This window comes from Myxine glutinosa, chromosome 8 (genome assembly GCF_964187855.1).
Source record: "Myxine glutinosa chromosome 8, kmMyxGlut1.1, whole genome shotgun sequence".
Taxonomy (NCBI): domain Eukaryota; kingdom Metazoa; phylum Chordata; class Myxini; order Myxiniformes; family Myxinidae; genus Myxine; species Myxine glutinosa.
Window position 1 is genome coordinate 63808325 of NC_136268.1, and position 21950 is coordinate 63830274.

At 49.6% G+C, this 21950-nt stretch overlaps 1 protein-coding gene across 4 annotated transcripts in view; it reads left to right on the top strand.

Moving 5' to 3' along the window:
* The window catches only part of TLL2 (tolloid like 2), a 253701-nt gene that overhangs the window by 124371 nt on the left and 107380 nt on the right, over nucleotides 1-21950 (top strand). For all 4 annotated transcript variants that reach the window (XM_068124572.2, XM_068124574.2, XM_078783341.1 and 1 more), the window contains one exon: nucleotides 5751-5856. In XM_068124572.2, the coding sequence (XP_067980673.2) occupies nucleotides 5751-5856 (106 nt within the window). The remainder of the gene's footprint in view (nucleotides 1-5750; nucleotides 5857-21950) is intronic.

Here is a 21950-nt window from a genome sequence, read left to right on the forward strand (position 1 = left end):
TATGGCTATCTTACATATCATGTGAAGTATAAAAAGAAGTACGGTATAATATGGTTGGCTATCTATCTTACATATGTGATACAGATTTGTTTTACTTTGCCTGAAAAAGCAGAATTGATGTTTAGGTTTTGTGAATCTCATTTAAGTGGTAAGAAATAACTAAGGGAGCATTTCGTTCAAACCATTAAGGAGAAGGCATTGCTATATTTTGTGGTGTTACACTGAATATATATGCAAATACATAAAGATGTCTTCACAAAGAGACAATCAGCAAAAAAAGAATCTCATGAGGAGAACTGAAAAATGATATTGAATGAATATTTTTTGTTGATGTGTACTCTATTCTCGGTGTGTACCCTGGTTAGAATCGGTACACCGTATCCCTGCGTGTCGTAAGAGGCGACTAAGAGGGTTGGCGTCAGGAAGGGCATCCGGCCATAAAAACATTGCCTCAAAAAGAGAACCATGACAATTACAACTACAAATGGGCAGGGTACAGCCCGAAGTGGAGATCGGTTTCTGAGGTTTGGGACATGGAATGTAGGGACAATGACAGGGAGATCAGGAGAAGTGGTGGAAGTATTGATCAGAAGAAGAGTGGACATATGTTGTGTGCAAGAGACGAGATGGAAGGGAAGTGGTGTGAGAATGGTGAAGGGTAGGCAGGGACAGAAATACAAGACTGTGTGGCAAGGGTGCCCGGAGGGCGTGAATGGTGTTGGTGTCCTGTTTTCTGAGGAGTTTGTAGACAGTGTGGTGAGTGTGACTAGAGTGAGTGATAGGTTGATGATGGTGAAAATGATGATTGGAAAGCTCTTGGTGAACGTCACCTCGGGATATGCTCCGCAGGTTGGTCGGAGCGATGAAGAGAAGGACAAGTTCTGGTGTGCGATAGAGAAGCTGATGGAAAACGTGAAAGATTAGGAAGTTGTTGTGGTAGGAGGAGACCTAAATGGACATGTGGGAAGGAGTATGGACGGTTTTGAGGGAGTTCATGGGGGTTACGGATATGGTGTGAGAAATGGAGAAGGTGAAAGGATTTTGGAGTTTGCTGATGGAGCTGATTTGTTGATTTGTAATACTCAGTTCCAGAAAGAGGATAATAAGCTTGTTACATACACGTCCGGTGGGTCGCTGACAACCGTTGACTACCTGATGGTGCGTAGGCGAGATAGGGGGCACCTCCGGGACACAAAGGTGATCCCGGGGGAGGAGGCTGTTTCACAGCACCACTTGGTTGTCTGCGACATAAGGGTGAAAGGTGCGAGGAGAGCTCAGCGGGCGAAGTACCAACCGAGAATGAAGGTGTGGAGGTTGAAAGAGGTGACAGTAAGGTAGGCATTAAAAGAGAGGTAGAGGATGATGTGATTGAGCTTGAACGTGGTTGGATGTCAATGAAAGATAGTCTGTTGGGAGCCATTGGTGAGGTATGTGGATGGACTAAAGGACCACCGAGGCACTCGGAAACATGGTGGTGGGATGAGGAAGTTGGAAAGAGGATTGACGAGAAGAGGAAGAAGTTCAAGGAGTGGCAGAAGGCGAAGGGTATGGGAGCAGAAAAAGCAGAGCGTGAAAGTTATAAGGCAGCCAAGAAGGCTGCAAAGAAAGAGGCATGCAGGAAAATGTTCGGAGAAAGCTTGGATTCGGAAGAGGGTCAGAGAGCGGTATTCAGGATTGCAAAGCAGATAGCGAAAGAGAGGTGTGATGTGATGGGGGTGAGTTGCTTGAAGGATGAAGTGGGACAAATCGTTGTGGACCCAGATGGAATTAAAGGAAGATGGAAAAGATATATGGAAATGCTGTTGAATACAGAGAATGAAGGGGATGGCAACATAGAGAGTAACCCAGATTTATGACCGGCAGAGAAGATAACTGAGAAGGAAGTTGAGGAAGCGATAAAAGCAATGAAGAGTAGAAAAGCGCGAGGGCCGACGGGAGTTGTGGGAGATATGTTGAAGGCAGCAGGAAGTTGGGGTGTGAAGAGAATGACAGAGATCTGTAATCTGGTGGTGAAAGAAGGCCGCATTCCAGTGGATTGGGAACTGAGTGATGATTGGGCCACATTCCAGTGGATTGGGAACTGAGTACCCTCGTCCCTCTATACAAGGGGAAAGGTGACCCTCTGGAGTGTGGCTCGTACTGAGCGATAAAGTTATTGGTGCATGGAATGAAGGTATTGGAAAGGGTGTTGGAGAGGAGGATAAGGAAGAAGGTGAAGATCGATGAAATGCAGTTTGGATTTATGCCAGGAAGAGGAACGACAGACGCGCTCTTTATTGTGAGGCAGTTGCAGGAGAAGAACATGGGGAAGAGGAAGAAGTTGTTTCTTGGGTTTGTTGATCTGGAGAAAGAATTCGATAGGGTTCCACGCAAAGTATTGACATGGGCAATGAGGAAGTTAGGAGTGGAGGAATGGTTGATCAGAGTAGTGATGGCAATGTACAAAAGAGCGCGCACAGCTGTAAGGACGAAGGACGGGAACAGTGGTGAGTTTGAGGTGAAGGTGGGAGTGCATCAGGGGTCGGTACTAAGTCCACTACTATTTGTAGCTGTGATGGAGGTGCTGGTTCAGAACGTAAAGGAGGGTTTACCGTTGGAGTTGTTGTATGCAGATGATCTGGTGTTGATTGCGGAAAGTATGGATGGACTGAAGGAAAAGATGAACAAGTGGAAGGAATGCATGGAGACAAAAGGTCTGAAGGTGAATATAGGAAAGACGACGCTGATGGCAAGTGGTAAAGCATGTGGTGAGGTGGAAAGAACTGGGAAGTGGCCGTGTGCTGTGTAGGAAGGGTGTCGGAGTGAACTCCATTCAATGTACAATGTGCGCTGAGTGGGTTCATCAAAAATGTAGTGGTCTGAGAGGGTCATTAACCAGTGTGGCAGCTACATTCAAATGTAAGGTGTGCACAGAGGGAGCTGCAGATGGAGGAAACGTTGAGTTGGATCTTGGAGACGGCGTGAAGCTGGAAGGTGTGAAAACATTTTGCTACCTCGGAGACATGCTGAATGGAGAAGGTGGATCAGACTCGGCAACGGTTGCAAGAGTGAGATGTGCATGGAAGAAGTTTCGGGAACTGAGTGGCGTGCTGATGAGGAGGGGAGTGTCGTTGAATCTGAAGGGAAAGGTGTATGCTGCATGTGTGAGAAGTGTTATTATTTATGGGAGCGAGACATGGGTAATGAACGTAGAGCAGCAACGCAGGCTGGAAAGAGTGGAAATGCGAATGGTTCGGTGGATGTGCGGAGTATCGTTGAGAGAGAGGAAGACAAATGATGAATTGCGAAAGATGATGGGAATAGAGCCTGTGATGGATGCTGTGAAGAGAAACAGGTTGAGATGGTTTGGTCATGTGTTGAAGAAGGATGAAAGTGACTGGTTGAGAAGAGTGATGGAAATGAATGTAGAAGGAAGTAGAGGACGGGGAAGACCGAGAAAGACTTGGCTAAAGATGGTGGAAGAAGAAATGCGGGCAAGGGGGTTACGTTAACAAGGAGAGATGCAGAAAATCGGGCAAAATGGAGAAGATTGTTCTGGGGACCGCAAGGCAAACCCCTGCTCTAGCAGGGAAAATGGCCTTAAAATGCATGTTGTTGTTGTTGTTGTTGTTGATGTGTGCTCTATATTCCTCATTTGCGGCTATCCATTGGGGGTGAGACGCTTTATAGTACAGGGTATCCTTGTTTAACGTCATTCCAGTTTACGTCGTTTCGTTTCAACGTCTATAATAATAATTAGATATCAAGGCTAAGAGTATTTCAAAGAACGTCGTGATTATTTACCCATAACTCACCATTACATCATCAAGATAAATTTATTTCTTACTAGATAAATTGATCCATTTAGCGTTGTTTCACTTAACGTTATGGTTTTCAAGAAGGTAACCACAACGATAACTGAAGACCAAGTGTATATATCGATTTATGATTAACAAGGTGGCTATACACATTTTAATGCAATTTATTAGTCGTTTTCATGATTTTGTCATCACAGTTCACCTTGCCAACATTATACTACAACTCAAGACTTCATAAACATAATGAATGCTACTATACAGATTGGCGCCTATGATCAATAGGTGGTCAGACTCTCTGTGTAGTGTTACGGATTCGTCACTTCCGTTGTTGTGGTTGTCATCCAATGTGAACATTTTTGATTCCATGTATTATTATTATTGTTGTTTGAGGGAAATAGCAATTATTATTGTCAAAAGGTAAAAAGGTTAATGTTTTAAATGAAACCGGAACCGGACGAGGAAGAAGAGGAAAAAAAGAAGGCGGAGCGAGTGAGTTGGAGAAGACGCATAGGTTTTGCGGTCTGGAGCGAACATTGGCGAATGACAGTCACGAGTGAACGTTGGGTTTCCCAGGAAAGGGATTCCTGGGACAGAGTTGTTATCGCTGTGACAGATCAACCTGCCTGTCAGGTTTTGCTATCTATTCCGAAGAGAATCATTGAAGGGCCGTTACGTCTCGAACGGGCCGTCAGCCATTTTGACTCGCGCGCTTTGCGCATCGAGCAAGGTTTCTTTGCTTCGCTTCAGCCTTTGCGCGTCGCGCAAGGTTTTTCTTTGCTTCACTTCAGTCATTCTCACCGCATTCAGACGTTTATCTGTAGTGTGTGCAACGCGGATTTTGAAGGTAAATCTGAGGTTCGCCGACTGTGAGCCGTGAAACGGCCATACCCGAGGGTGTGATTTCCCAGTCGCCTTGAGGGCACCGTTGCGCAAGCTTTGGCAGCGTGACTGTGACTGTCATCCGAACGGGATTCTGGTCGATTAGACAGCGTTCTGACTTTGGCTTGAAGCCGGGATCGACTTTGGCTTGAAACCGGAATCAACTTGGGTTTGAAGCCGGGAAAGAGACATTGGGAATGTCCTTGTTTCGCTCACTTGGAGCACAGTGAGTTATATATTACGAAACTGATGGTATCATCATAGGATGTATTGATTGTACTTTTGAGTACTATTATTGTTGTACTGTTATTCTTGTGTGATCTTAATACAATATTTGTTTGTAAGTAACAATTGGTGTGGCTTCACCATTGATCTTTGACATACAGAATAACACATTTTTCTGCCGTGACTCCTCTCGGGGCTCGGAGGTACACCGTGACCAAGGGGGTTTGGGGAGGAGCACGTAACAGTAGACACGGACTCTCTGTTTTGAGCATCAATGTTGTGGTGAATGAGAGGCTCGGACACAGGTCAAAACAATGACAGACTCGGGATAAAGCAGCTACAGTCACTGTATATGCTACAAGTTCTGCTTAGCTTCCAATAATGTATCAGTCTTCAGGCAGATTTACATCCAAAATATATTACTGGTGACTTTACATGATTATTATTGCTACTACCTCTACTACTACTGCTACTACTACTACTACTACTACTACTACTTCTACTACTGTCATAACTACTACTACTAGCACTACTACTACTAATACTACTACTAGCACTACTACTACTAGTAGCACTACTACTACTACTACTACTACTACTACTACTACTAGTAGCACTACTACTACTACTACTACTACTACTACTACTACTACTACTACTACTACTACTGCTGCTGATGTTAAAAGAGATTTTAAAGAAGTTTTGTAATTTGTACAATGGTGAGCAGCAATAAACAATAATACCTGAAGTGAGTGAAGGTTTGCAGCACATTTAATGGACTATTCACAAGTCTCAATAATACGTTCACATGGATAACATTCTGCATTGTCTTGCCTTCTGGATTTCTAGGACAAGACTACAACTTCCTAAAGATGGAGCCGGGTGAGGTGGATTCCTTGGGTGAACCGTACGACTTTGACAGCATAATGCACTATGCACGCAACACGTTCTCCCGGTCCGTACATTTTGCTGATTTTTCTCATTCATTACATTGATTCAGCAGTTATTTTCGTCTTTGTTGAAGTCAATTAGTCGTGTATTATTTTGTCCTGTGATTGCCGTTGCTTCTGTCATTGTCCAGTTTTTGAATGCTCTACATTATGATTATTAACTTGGGGAATTTTAACGCATGCTTTTCCTTTGTGAACCATGAAGTTGTAAATAATGCGATCCTGACACCACAGGTGGATGTAGAATTTGTAGGATGCATCCTGGGTAACGATTGGGAATTTCTAAAAAAAATTATCTGCTTTTCCTTCTGTTTACAATGATTATTTTATTTTATTTATTGCAGATGAGAATATAGTGTTTTTTTTTTTTTTGCCCTTTTCCAAAATCTGAACTTGTTACTTGAAAAATCAAAGATTTTTTTCAATTTTAAAATCAAAAATCAAAAGAATCCAAGATTTTTCAAGTATATTGGTCGGTTGAGTTTGTTATTCTGTCTGTTTGTGTGTTTGTCTGTCACTCGCCTACAGGTCACAATTTTAAACCGATCATGAAACTACCAAGTTGTGGAAGTCGTCACAATTGAGAAGCCTATTGATTTTGAGGTCAAAGGTCATCTGGAGGTCGAATTTCTAAAATCAACTTTTTTCATCCCATTGACTTGAAAATTGAACAGCTTTTGCATATTAAGTCAATACATTAGGAAACCGACTATTTTTTGAGGTCAAAAGGTCAACTCAAGGTCAAACTTCCAAAATCATCAATTTTCATCTGAAAAATCATCAATTTTCATCTGATTGACTTGATGATTAAACGGCAATTGCACAGTTCCTCACTGAATTGGGAAACCAACTATTTTAAGGTCAAAGGTCAACTAACTGAAGGTCAAACTTCTAAAATCATCAATTTTCACCTGAAAAATCATTAATTTTAGTCCGATTGACCCGAGCTTTGATTAAGATCGTCAATTTTAATCTTAGTGAAATTGACAATTTGATGTATCTATGGCAACTTTTTGGGGGTGGGGGGGGGGGGGGGGAAGAGGTGGATTTTGCAAGTATTGTGCTCTGTCTTCTTCTTTTGTTGTTATTATTTTTAATAATTTTTTTTTTTTTTATTGTTATAATATATATACTGTGTATATATATATATATATATATATATATTGTTACAGATACGACTTTGATGGTATGGTGGGCCGAGCGGGATGGCCGCCGTATCCGTACAAGTTACCCGATTGTGCCCGAATGTTAACTAATCGCGCTACGCTGGCTCAATAGGAAAGAGAAGACACCCGGCTGGGTTATAATGACACAATACGACACCAGGGTTTCGATTTTCAAGTATATTCGTACGGAAAAAGGTTAGATTACAGGGACGAGAGGGACATCATAGGAAGACAGGCACTTAGACACACTCTTATATTAACCCTAGACAGACCACAGATAAACGGGACAACGCTGACTCACACGGGATTTGATGGCCAGGAAAGCGGGTAGCGATCGCTCCAGGTGCACCTGGCTCAGGGACAGAATCACGTACGGTGGTGTCCAGCAGATGCGGGGAGGTCGCTCAGCGCTCGTGGGTCGCGACTTTGGTGGAGATGCCGGGGAGGTCGCTCAGCGCTCGGGAGGGTGGCGTCTTGTCCTTCCAAGCTCGGGGCGCATCTGACGTCACGTCCGGCGCGGGGCCGCGTATATCCGGCGGGGAGTGACACGCCCTCGGCTCGTTAGCGCCGCCCCAGATGGCATCGGCCCATGGCTTCTCATTGGGTGCGGGGGTTACCGGCTCCGCCCTTGACGAGGGGCCGACAGGGAGCCCCTTCGTGGTAACCCCGTGGAGCGCGTGGTCAATGGCGGCTAACCGAGCCGGAAGGAGGACGCCCACTCCCCATGCCGTCACCGCGCCGCCCCCCCTCTTTTGTTGTTGTTGTTGTAGTTGGCGCTTCTTCATGGGGAAGAGATGCGGAGAGGTATGGGGAGGTCCTAAACTTCCTAACAGGTGCCATATAATCACATTCTGGTGCAACGAAGAGTCATAATTAATGGAAACAAGTCCTTAACTGACATAGATTAAGAATAACTAGCAAGATGTCCTATAATTGTCTACGTGTGGTGCGGGGGACCTGGGCACGACATTTAATGGGGGGATGAAGGGGAAGATCGGCTCTAATGGGTGTTGTTTACAGACAATGGGACTAGGGAATGGGGTAAGGGAGAGTTGGGGAGTATCGGAGAAAATAGGGGAATATTTACAAGCGGATATGGAGGCCAAATTCCATATTCGCAACATTGCACCCTTCTCTACCCTCGGGGCGTCCCGACCCGATAAATTTTTACCTACTTTAGTGTGGCACGCAATGTAGTTCCCTCTACTATTAACTCTACCCTGAGTGCGACAGTTTTACAGATATTCACAAATGAGTAAATATGTCCCCCTGCGACGTTGCACCCTTCTCCTCTCAGAAACACACCCACAGGATAACCGAATCCGGAAAGAATTCTCAAACTAAACATACAGCCGGTAGGGAGCATTATTTACAAGACTACGCTGCTATTTACACTACGATCCAGGACCTGTCTTTGGAGGAACACATGCAGATGTTATGCATAGAGAGAGCGCGCTTGCCAACATCGATACACCAACCCACGAGTGCTCTGTGGCCGACGGCCCTTTAATAACGTGCAGAGCACCCTTTCCCAGCATCAAAAGCACCACCCCACCACCAATCGGTGCAGTCACCATTGTTCAATGATTAAAAATAAATGCGACAACCCCTAACCCTGCAGGTGTCTCTTGCTCTTCTTGTGGTGCACTTGGTGTTTAACTAAAAGTGGTTCACCTGTATGGCATAGGTGCCACGTTGACCCATAGGTCCAGCCCCGGGTGGTGCTTGGCCGCAAACGAACTGCGGTCCATTGTGGGTGGCCACAAACATTGCGGTCCATATGGTGTACCGATCCAGGCAGCGAACAGCGAAAGTGCAGGCCCACAACTGCGTCGCCAGCACCTCTCTCTCCTCTCTCTCTCTACCCCAAAGCCAGATCCTCGGAGGTGGGAGACAACAGAAGAAACAAGTGAGTAAGGTGGTAAGGGCGCAAAAGTGCACGCAATACAAGATGATGCACATTGGGGGCACATGGGAACCAGGTGAGACAGGTACGTTCCTATCGTACGCCCCCCCCCACCAGGTAACCTACATGGCCCCTCCCTTACCCCTTACTGTATCCACAAAACACAACACTACCCATAAACATCTACTTTACAAATCGACAACATCCCTACTGTCTTCCCCGTTCCTCCCATAAACCAAATTCGTCTTCTCTCCCTCCTAACCAATCAAATTTGCCATTTTCAACTCTCATCAAAATTTGCCATCTCCAACTGCACATCAAAATTTGCCATCACCAATTCATCATCAGTCCCTCCTAAGGAGGGAGAGATGGAATCACCCCAATGTCTCATCCACGTCGTGATGCGTCTCACAATCCACACAGCAATTCTCATTTCCTGCACACAGAACAAAGAAAACACAGGTGTGGAGTCATCATCATCACCACAGGTAAGTGGCTGCGTATGGTGCGACAGGTTCATCAATCCTAACTATCTCCTAAATGACTTTAACAACTTTACACTACCCGGGGTCTCTCTCCGGCCAAACCATTGGCCCTCTTACACTATGGGTTCTAAAAACCAATTCCCATTGGCCAAACTGTGGTGCTCTTCAATTTGGGGTCTCACTCCCCCGATTCATCTCCCGGTGCCCTCGCACAATTTCTGGGCTGCGGCGTGTACCTCTCCCAGTGGGTCTACCCACCTGCACACCTCCACCACTGCAGTTGCCTCCGAGCTTACCTGCTCCTTGCCCTAACCTAACTACCTGGGGAAGGCCCTCTGGCACTCTCCCCACTCGGTGCCCTCTCTGGCACTGGGCTACCCGATCCACACCCGGGATCCTCAGGCACCCACTCACAACTACCGGCTCCCAGAGCCCACCTGCGGCCTCACCTGGCCGACATCCTCACAGTGGTGGAGTGCCCAACCAACTACACACACTAACAGGCTACACGCCCAGCCATTTCCACAACACTAATGCACCCATTCACAACACCATTCTGCAACCGCACCACAAATGCCAATATCCAACCACAATTTACCTGCACCCTCTACCTAACACTTACACTACCCGCCCCGGGTGCTCGTGAAAGGGGTCCACTCTTCCCCCATCCACACCTTCGCACCATGCACACCACTCCGTACCACTCACTCCAACTCTCTCCACACACCTGTACCTGCACACCTGTGCTCTCACACCTGGTGCCACCTGCACCCTTCTCTCCCCAAGCGCATTCGCGCTGATCCACACACTCACTACTCATACACTACTCCACACACCTGTCCAGTTGCACACCTGTGCAATCACACCTGTTCAATCCTCACACACACAGCATCATCTCAGCTAACTACTCCCTTCTGAAACTTGCGCTTCCCAGTCGTCCCTTTAACTATTGCGCTCCCACGTCATTATCATCCATACTAATCTACCTGCGTCCCCACTACAGGTATCAGTCACTAACTAAACTTAACGTTACCTAATGTCATCTTCTAGATCCCTACACACAATATCCTAACCCACCCGGGCTAGTTTTCACTGCCATACACCCCATAAACTATTGCTCCTTTGCCCCCCACATGGGAAAGGTGGCAGGGATGCCACCCTCTCCCACCGGGCCTATCGCTCCTCAATCCCCCAGTCCTCTGGCACTAATAAGCCCCCCTTATTCAGAGGTACTGGGTCCCGCCTCGGCATCTAAAGCCGAGGCGATCCACGGGGGCGCCTGCTCGCCGGTGTAAGGTCTTATCCGGTCGGCGTGGACGATCCGAGGGAGGGCTCGTGGCCCCATTTTGATCTTAAAGACCACGTCACAGATTTGCGACAGGACGACTCCTGGGCCTTGCCAGGGGGAGGTGAGTTTTGGGCACCTTCCCTTCCGCCTCCGGGGATTAAAGAACCAAATCTTCATCCCCGGAGCGTATTGACTCCCCTGGCTCCGGTCGTCGTACCTGCGCTTCATCTTTTCCCCCGCCAGATGGAGTTGGCGGCGGGCGAAGGCATGGACTAGCTCCATGCCTTCCTCTAGGTGACGTGCGTACCCCTCCCTCGGCGGGTTAACCACTGTGTCTGGCACGGGACCGCATAGCAAGTCGGCGGGAGCCCGTAACTCCCGCCCATACATAAGCAACGCTGGACTGCATGCGGTGGCCCCGTGCTGGCTGGTTCGGTAGGCCATGAGCAAGTAAGGGAGATGTTCGTCCCAGTCATCCTGACGGGTGGTGGTGAACAGTGCCAGTTGTTGGATTAAAGTTCGGTTGAATCTTTCCACCATCCCGTCAGATTGAGGTCTTAAAGGCGTTGTCCTGGTTTTTCGAATTGACAGGAGACTGCACACATCTTTTAGTAATTTGCTCTCAAAATTTCGTCCCTGGTCGGTGTGCAACTCCTGTGGAATCCCATGCCGGCACACAAATCCTTCCACGAAGGCCTGCGCTACCACCCCTGCTTCTTGGTTGGGGAGGGCGTAGGCCTCCGGCCACTTGGTGAAGTAGTCCATCACAACGAGGATATACTTATTACCTTGGCGGGTGCGGGGCAGCGGTCCTAGAATATCCATAGCCACCCGCTCAAGGGGGGCCCCCACCTGATGTAATTGAAGGGGGGCCCTCATCCTCCGTGCTGGTCCCTTTTTGGCAGAACAGGCGTCGCATCTCCGACACCAGTCCTGTATGTCGCGCCCCATATTCACCCAATAGAACCTCCGGCGGACCCGAGATATTGTCTTTGTCCTGCCCAAATGGCCGCCGGAGCGGGTACCATGCACCTGTTGCAATATGACGTTCTTGAATTTGTCAGGGACTATCACCAGCCAGGAAGTTCGATCAGAGGGAACCTCCACCCACTTGCGATACAAGATGTTGCCTTTCAATTCCAGGGTCTGCCACTGAGCCCAATATGCCTTTGTCTGCGCCCCGAGGGGGGTGACCTCTTCCCCCTTTGGTCTTTGCCCCAATTTGACCCATTGGAACACCGGCCCCAGAACAGGATCCTCCTGCTGGGCCGTGCTCCAAGCCAACTCTCCAAATTCCTCGTCCGCGGTTAGTGGCAAAATTGGCCCTCTCACCCGGGTTGCCCGGACGACGAGAATCGGGGCGGAATCGCCCAATTGCTCCCTCTCCTCGTGTCTCGCACAAAATTTACAGTTTTCCCCCAGACAAGGACGCCGAGAGAGTGCGTCCGCATTACCATGGGCCTTCCCGGCCCTATGGGCCACATCAAAATCGTACTGCTGCAACTTTTCCAACCACCTTGCAATTTGGCCCTCCGGTTCCTTGAACCGAAGGAGCCATTGCAAGGAGGAATGGTCAGTTCTAACCAAAAATTTCCGCCCGTACAAGTACGGGTGGAAATGGTTCATGGCAGCCAGCATAGCCAATAACTCTTTGCGAGTGACGCAATAATTTCTCTCGGGCCTACTTAAGGCCCGACTATAATAACCAATCACTCTCTCCACGCCCTCCTGTGTCTGAGACAAAACTGCGCCCAATCCTTCCTGGCTCGCATCCGTGTCCAGGGTAAATGTCCCGTCACTAGTGGGGTAAGCTAGAAGGGGTGCGGATGTTAGACACCCCTTCAATTTTTGGAAGGCCTCGTGGCACTCCCGTGTCCAATTAAATCGCGTCCCCTTCTCCGTAAGCCGGTGGAGGGGACGGGCCAACTCCGCAAATTTCGCCACAAAGCGCCGGTAGTAGGAGCAGAGTCCCAAAAATCCCCGCACCTCTTTGATGGTACGTGGTGCGGGCCACTCCTCTACCGCTTTAATTTTGTCTGGGTCTGTTTTTACCCCCTCGCGGCCAATCACGTGACCTAGATAGGCCACCTCTCTTGCAAACAAAGTGCACTTACTCGGGTTCAGCTTCAACCCTGCCTGTCTGAGGCACCCGAACACCTGGTCCAAATTAGCTAGTGCCTGGGGGAACGTTTGGGCATGTACCAGGACGTCATCCAGGTACACCAGGCATGACTGCCATGGCATGCCGCCTAGTACATGCTCCATCAATCTCTCAAAGGTGGCGGGGGCGTTACACAAACCAAACGGCATCACAGTAAACTGATACAGTCCCTTACCTGTGGAAAATGCCGTTTTCTCCTTCCCTGCCCTATCCATCTCCACCTGCCAATACCCACTCTTGAGGTCCAAAGTTGTGAACCAATTTGAGCCCGCAACGGCATCGAGGGTGTCATCAATCCTTGGCAGGGGATATGAGTCCTTGAGTGTCACGTTGTTTAGCTGGCGATAGTCCACGCAGAACCGCGTGGTCCCATCCTTCTTTTTGACCAGCACAACAGGTGACATCCAAGGACTTCCCGAGGGCTCGATCACACCTGCGTCGAGCATTTTTGCAACCTGCTCGTCAGCTTCCGCCCTCTTGCTCCAAGGGAGCCGTCGGGCGGCCTGACGAATAGGCCGGGCCTCACCGGTGTGGATCTGATGTTTCACCAGGCCCGTACGTCCAATATCCTCGGTGGACAGGGAGAAGAGGTCCAAATGGGACCCAACCAGTTTGTGTAAGGCCTCCCTCTGGGTACCTCCCAACTCTACGCTACTACGATTTACCATCTCGCAAATGGGATCGGGCCAATTCCTACTTGTTATTGAAGGCTCCCCCCGGGGTCGGCTCGGCTGGACGTTCTCGCCCCTCACTGTCGCGACTTCCTCCACTGGGGTGCAGCCAGCTACCCTCGTGCCCCTTACTATAGTGCGTGGTTCTGTACTCACATTTACTACTCGGACGGCCACTACCGGTCCGTCCGTTTTTACAAGGGTGCGGCCCACGATTAAACCCGGTATGGACTGCGCTGCCACCGGTTCGACCAGGCCGCAGGACTCCTGCCATGTTGGGCGAGCTGCCCACCGGGCCGGCACTATCGCCTCGGCCCTGGGGGGGATGGTCACGGCCTCGGAAGCCTCCAGCTCCGCTCTCTCGGCCGTGCTCACTCCCCCTAACGGCAGCTCTTCTACTCCCACCTGCAGGATCCCCCGGCACAAGTCGATTTTACAACCGCTGGCAGTCAACAGGTCCAACCCTATTAAACATGGGTCGCACACCTCCGCCACCCAAACATCTATCTCCCTCCTTACCGACCCTAACTTGAGGGTCACAGAACCACGCCCTATGATCGGGGCCGTTACCCCGGTAGCAAGCTGCAAACTATAATTTTGCAGGCGCTGGATCTTATCCCAGCCACCTGCGCTCGAATCAAGGACCACAGGGCTGATGATCGTGGCGCTAGCTCCTGTGTCCACGACGGCGTCTACCCCCACGCCGGCAATTTTGCATCTAATTGTCAGGCTACCGGTTCCAATTTGGCCACAATAAATGACCTGTCGCGTCAATGAGGGCTCTCCTCCATCCTCTGCTGCCGAACACCGCCCTACGTGCCCGACACCTTCTAGTTTCCCGGGGTCTGGCGGGGGGGTGTCTGGGGTCGGCTAACCCGCTCCCCCCTGGGCGGAGTTGAGGACCTCAACTGCCGGGGATCATCCCGGCGCGCGTTTCGACAGTGCCGCGCCAGGTGACCCAGGCGGTTGCAGGTATAGCACCTCACCTGATAAGGTGCTTGCCTCCGGAATTCCAAATTCCCCCCCCTGTAGGTCCGAATTGGATTACCCGCTCGTGGTCCACCGCGGGCCACCTCCGGGGCCGCCTGCCATGGTCCAGGTCCTGCCAGGCGCTGGTCCACCAGCCTCCGGACCATGCCCGCCAGGTCAGGACCCACGTCGGGGGCGGGCCCCCTAAGGGGTCCGCCCTCCATCGGGGGTCCCATCTGGCGGACCGCCATTGCGAGACGCTCGCCCCCCCGGGCCAGGGGCCTCGCTGCTTCCCAACGGGCCGCAGCGTCAGCCGCCTGGCTCAGAGTCTGCGGGCGCCACATGGCGAGCTGTTGCCGGAGCTCAATATCCGGGAGGGCCTGGATAAAATGGTCCAGCGCCAGGCTTTCCCGGGAATCCGCTGCCATGCTAGCATGTGCGATCCCCACTGCGCGGCGAATGTCGTGGGCAAGTTCCCCGATGGCTTCCTGGGGCTTGCGCTTTCGCAGCGCGAGCTGAGCTTTAACAAGCTCGCTCTGCTGTTCTATTCCAAATCGATTAATTAGGGCGTCGCGGAGGGCTGGCAGGGTGAGAGCACCCGCTGGTAATGCCGTCAGCACCTCCGCCGCCGCGCCGCGCAATGCGGCCACCAGGTGTACTCCACCTTCGTCCTCACCCCAACCGTTACCCTTACACACACAGTCGAACTGCGCCAGGTACGCGCGTAGATCACTCTTGCCGTCATACGGCGCGAGTGGGACCTTGTGGGACCACCTCGTATGCGAGTCGTTGCCCGCCGGCCGGACCCCGTGCGTCGCCCCTTGCGGGGTCAGCGCGGGGCCGAACCGGCCGGGCCCCCACAGTACACTACCCCCAAGGGGCTCTCGTGCCTCCCCGGTCCCTCCAACAACTACCCCTGTTGGTGTCGATGCATGGGTCACACCTCCGCAACCCGCTACCCATTCCATACCACCACAACCTTGCTCACCCACACCTCGCACCTCTCGTTCCATACCCTCCGGACCAGCCATACACCTCACTCTTGGCCTCTCACGAACATCCGGGTCTATCTCGACCCCCAAGCTTATTAAATCACCTGGCGCATCATACGCACGACCATATTGGTCACCACTTACACCGGGTCCTCTTTCTCTTCGCTTCTCCTCCATCACCTGCGAATCCCTCATCCGGTTAATGAGCACATCATCACGATCCGAACACAGACTTTGGACCAATTCTTTTACTTCCTCCTTTATCTCTTTCTTATCCTCTCTCCGTCGCTTCTTAATTTCGCTCACCCCTTCTTCCACTTCCTCTAATTTTTGCTTCATCTCCTTCATCTCTTCGTGCGCCCCTTTAAGTTCTTCCTCTAACTCCACTTTATTTTTTTCTATGTGCTCCCGCACCTCCCGCTCTTTAACCTCCATTACCTCTACCACCTTGTCCATTTTCCTCGTCAGGTCCTCATGTACCGTCTGGCACTCTTTTTTAATTACCCCTACGTCCTTTTTCATCTCCTTCTGTGTCGATTTTAAACCCTCTATTACCGCTGTGTTCTTCCTTACCTGGTCCCCCAGCTCCTTTTGTCCCACTGTCAGTTGTTCTACTCCCAGCGTCAACTCCTCTATACCACCTTGCAATTTTACAGTCCCCTTTCTCACCTCTTTCTCCATGCGCTCCTTACAGTGCCTCACCTCCTCGCGCACTCCTCCGACCTCCTCACTCACTCCTCTTCTGATCTCCTCTCCCATCACTTGCATCTCCTGCCCAGATGCCACCCTCATCTGCTCCATTTCCTCCCTGTGAGCATCCAGTTTGGTTTCTACCCCCATTCTGACCCCCTCTATCTGCTGCTCCATTTGTTTAACTTCCCTTTCCGCTTGGTCCCTCATGTCCCTCAATTTGCCTTCCATACTGTTTTCTAACCCCTCTAACCCTTTTTGCATCCCTTCCATTTGATTCTCTTGAGCGGCCATTCTGTTTTCTACCCCCATTAACCCATTTCTCACCTCTTTTATCCCGTTGTCTAACCCCTCAAAATTATTGTCTAACTTCCCAATTTTCTTGTCTAACTCCTCAAAATTATTGTCTAACTTCCCAATTTTCTTGTCTAACTCCTCAAAATTATTGTCTAACTTCTCACCGGTACCCCTCGCTTCGTCCCTCATTACCCCCATTTGGCCCTCCAATCGCTCACCCTGAGCATCCATCCGGTTCCCCATTACCCCCATTTGGCCCTCTATTCGCCCACTATCAACCCTCATTTGGCCCTCCATCCTATCCATTTTTGCATTCAGTTGGGTCAAGAATAATCTGAGGTCAAACCCGGTTTGCCCAGCGTCCCCAGCCGCCACCGCAGGCTCGCCCTCCGCGGCGCCGCTATTTTGGGACCCTTCAAGTTCAACCACGTGAGCGAGCGCGCCATTTTGCGCGCCCGCTACTTCGTGCGTGACGGCGCTATTTTGCGAACCTGCCGCCCTCACTGCTTCGCTCTCCTCCTGTCCCTCATTTTGGTCCTGGATCGACCCTACCTCACTCTCCCCTACCGGACCCCAGCCGTCTTGATCCGCCATAGCGCGACTTTCAAAATTCGGGTTTTTATTATTTTTTTTTTTGTAAAACACAATCAAATTTCGCTGTTATAATTTCGAGCGCGTAAACGCGCTCCGGGTCCAATCTCACTCCTCGACACCAATTGTTACAGATACGACTTTGATGGTATGGTGGGCCGAGCGGGATGGCCGCCGTATCCGTACAAGTTACCCGATTGTGCCCGAATGTTAACTAATCGCGCTACGCTGGCTCAATAGGAAAGAGAAGACACCCGGCTGGGTTATAATGACACAATACGACACCAGGGTTTCGATTTTCAAGTATATTCGTACGGAAAAAGGTTAGATTACAGGGACGAGAGGGACATCATAGGAAGACAGGCACTTAGACACACTCTTATATTAACCCTAGACAGACCACAGATAAACGGGACAACGCTGACTCACACGGGATTTGATGGCCAGGAAAGCGGGTAGCGATCGCTCCAGGTGCACCTGGCTCAGGGACAGAATCACGTACGGTGGTGTCCAGCAGATGCGGGGAGGTCGCTCAGCGCTCGTGGGTCGCGACTTTGGTGGAGATGCCGGGGAGGTCGCTCAGCGCTCGGGAGGGTGGCGTCTTGTCCTTCCAAGCTCGGGGCGCATCTGACGTCACGTCCGGCGCGGGGCCGCGTATATCCGGCGGGGAGTGACACGCCCTCGGCTCGTTAGCGCCGCCCCAGATGGCATCGGCCCATGGCTTCTCATTGGGTGCGGGGGTTACCGGCTCCGCCCTTGACGAGGGGCCGACAGGGAGCCCCTTCGTGGTAACCCCGTGGAGCGCGTGGTCAATGGCGGCTAACCGAGCCGGAAGGAGGACGCCCACTCCCCATGCCGTCACCGCGCCGCCCCCCTCTTTTGTTGTTGTTGTTGTAGTTGGCGCTTCTTCATGGGGAAGAGATGCGGAGAGGTATGGGGAGGTCCTAAACTTCCTAACAGGTGCCATATAATCACATTCTGGTGCAACGAAGAGTCATAATTAATGGAAACAAGTCCTTAACTGACATAGATTAAGAATAACTAGCAAGATGTCCTATAATTGTCTACGTGTGGTGCGGGGGACCTGGGCACGACATTTAATGGGGGGATGAAGGGGAAGATCGGCTCTAATGGGTGTTGTTTACAGACAATGGGACTAGGGAATGGGGTAAGGGAGAGTTGGGGAGTATCGGAGAAAATAGGGGAATATTTACAAGCGGATATGGAGGCCAAATTCCATATTCGCAACAATATATATATATATATATATATATATATATGTATATATATATGTATATGTATATATATATGTATATGTATATATATATGTATATGTATATATATATATATGTATATATATATATATGTATATGTATATATATATGTATATGTATATATATATATATATATATATATATATATATATATATATATATATATATATGTATATGTATATATATATGTATATGTATATGTATATATATATATATATATATATATATATATATACATATATATATATATATATATATATATATATATGTATATATATATATATATATATATATATATATATATATATATATATATATATACATATATATATATATATATACATATATATATATATATATATACATATATATATATACATATATATATATATATATATACATATATATATATATATACATATACAGTATATAGATATATACATATATATTGTTGCGGATATGAGGACTGTATTTTTTTTATTGTGTGTATTATTATTATTGTTATTCTGCGCCTCCTGCCTCCGGAGCTGTGTAAAGGTCAAAGGGCGTCCCATAATTAGTCCATAAAGCATCCACACCACAGCTAATCATAGACTACCCCTGTTCGATAGCTTATATCTTATTATGTGTTTTAGGATAAGGCTGTGTCTCCCATTAATTGAAATACTCCATTGCACCAGTGAAAGATAGATTCCCTTCATTCCCATTCCCAAAACCTCCATTCCCCCTTTTCGTCAATTGCCATTCGCATTGCCAACTGCATTTTGGGCGGTTTTCTCTTCATCCGCCATTGACCACGAGGCAGGGTTGGGGAAGAAAGGCGGGTCCCCACCTCATCATAGAGGGGAGGAGTGAGTCAGCCCCACTCAACCAACCACGAACAAGGGGTTGGACTTGGAGAGGGTGTGGAGAGAAACATCGAGGAGGTTCGCGAAGGTTGAGGGGCGGGGCCTATATAACCCGCAGGCAGGGCGTGTCCCAGAGGAGATGAACCATTACAGGGAGACGAGAGGAGGTCCAAAGAGATGAGCTTTGACAGAGACACGAGAGGAGGTCCAAAGGAGATGAGCCTTTACCGAGAGACGAGAGGGAGTCCAAGGAGTTGAGTCCAACCAAGAAGTCCAGAGTTGAACTGCAGCTCGAGCCACCGCAACTGCATTTGCTGCAGCTGGAGCCACCGAAACTGCAGCCACAGCAGCGTGAGGCCTGGACGGCAGTTTGGAGCAGGGCCGCGAAGGAGCGGCGGCTGCCCATGAGTCGATCGGCTGCAGGACCAGTTGAACCTCCCTATCCGGCCAGCCATCCATCTCCCACCAGTCCTATCATCATTCCCCGCGTGAGTCTGTCCTTGTTTGTTCTGTCCCTGGGTTAATTAAGACTGTAGGTAAGCTAGCGTTGCACTGTGTATCTAATCTCGTCTGTAAATAAACGTGACTGCTTTCTTCTTGATTATATGTGTAAATAATAAATCCAATTACTCTTCTGTACGTCTTCTTCCTCTTTGTATTCGGTCGCTTTAGAGTTTTCCCGATTGAATAGCGGTGGCGCGATCCGGCCAAAGTTTGGGGGCAAATCGGGTATTAATCAAGGAAGCACTGTTCGGTCGCGGTAATACCACCGCTCGGTCAAAATAACATCTTTAACCGCGTCCGTAACAATTGGTGTCTGGGAGTGAGATACGGACCCGAAGCGCGCTTAACGCGCTCAAAATTACAAGCTACTGGAAATTTGTGTTGTTTTACAAAAACCCGAATTTTGAAATCGCGCCATGGCTGGTCAAGGCGATCGGATGCCGGTGGGTGGGCTAGAGGAGGGGTTAGGAGTAACCCAGGATCAGAGGGACGAAGTAGAGGAGAACATTGGCAATGTGGTTGAGGGGGTATCAGACGCACAAAATGGCGCGCTCGCGCACGTGGTTGAAGGGTCCCAAAATAGCGGCGCCGCGGAGGGCGAGCCCGCGGTGGCGGCTGGGGACGCTGGGCAAACCGGGTTTGACCTCAGATTATTCTTGACCCAACTGATGGCAAAAATGGATGCTCAGGGTGAGCGATTGGAGGGCCAAATGGGGGTAATGGGGAACCGGATGGATGCTCAGAGTGAGCAAATGGGGGCAATGAGGGGCGAAATGGGGGGCAAAATGGGCGAAATGGGGGGCAAAATGGGCGAAATGGGGGGCAAAATGGGGGAACGGCTAGAAGCTAAATTTGAGGGGTTAGACAACGGGATAAAAGAGCTAAAGAATGGGTTAACGGGGGTGGAAAATAGAATGGCTGCCCAGGAGAATCAGTTAGAGGGGGTGAAAAATGGGTTAATGGGGTTAGAAAATAGGATGGAAGACAAATTGCGGGAAATAGGGGAGCAATCCGCCCGGGAAATCGAACAGATGGGGAACCAGATGGAGGAGATGAAAGAGGAGATACGACGAGGTGTAAGTGAGGAGGTCTCGGGGGTACGCGAGGAGGTAAAGCGAGGCGAAAAGCGTATAGAGAAAGAGGTGAGGAATAATACGGCGAGGTTACAAGGGGGAATAGAGGGTCTGACGAAGGGAGTAGAACAGCTGACAGTGGGACAAAAGGAACTAGTGGACCAAGTGGAAAAGAACACGGCAATAATCGGGGGGTTAAAAGCGACACAAAAAGACATTAAGAACGAATTAATAGCGACACAGAAGGGATGTCAGATGGTACATGAGGGGTTGACGAAGAAGTTGGAAGAGGTGACAGAAGTAATGGAGACGAAGGACCGAGAGGTGAGGACGCACATATAAACGGTTAAGGTGGCGTTAGAGGAAGAGATAGAGGGGGGCGCACCGGGAGATGAAGGAGGTAAAGGAAAAATTAGAGGAGGTGGAAGAAGGGGTGAGTGAAATTGAGAAGAGACGAAGGGAAACTAAAAAGGAAATAAAGGAGGAGGTGATGGAATTGGTACAAGGTCGGTGCTCAACTCATGATGTGCTGCTCACTAACCAAATAAAGAGTTTGCAGGTGGCGAAGGAGGTGAGGAGACGAGGTGCCAAGGTGAGTGGCGATATACGTGAAAATGCATATGATGTGAGGGGAGCTTCAGTCGGCTTGGGGGTTGTTGTGGACCCGGGTGTTCGTGAAAGGCAGTTGGTGAAGTGTGCGACAGGTCTGGTGTGCGAAAAAAGAGGTGTGCGAGAATGTCCGACCATGGGGTGTGTGAGGAAAAAGTGCGCGCCAAGGAGTGAGTGTGCTGTCAAGAGTGAGTCGGTCGTAGCGCGTGTGCGAGGGGGCACATGGAAGCGCGGTGTGGTGAGTGTTACAGAGGATGTAACGAGAGAGTGTACACCTGTGGTGAGTGTTACGGCGGAAGTAATGGGAGAGTGTGCGCAAGAGTGTGCGCGAGAAAGGTGTGTAACGGACGGGTGCATGAGGAAAGAGTGCGCTGTCAAGAGTAAGGGAGAATGCACGCCTGTGGTGAGTGTTACAGAGGAAGTAACGGGAGAGTGTGCGCGAGAAAGGTGTGTGACGGACAGGTGCATGAGGAAAGAGTGCGCTGTCGAGAGTAAGGGTGAGTGCGTTGCCAAGCATGGTGGTGAAAGTAGTGAGAATGACACGGAGCGTGAGTTGGTTGTGACAGGTGAGCAAG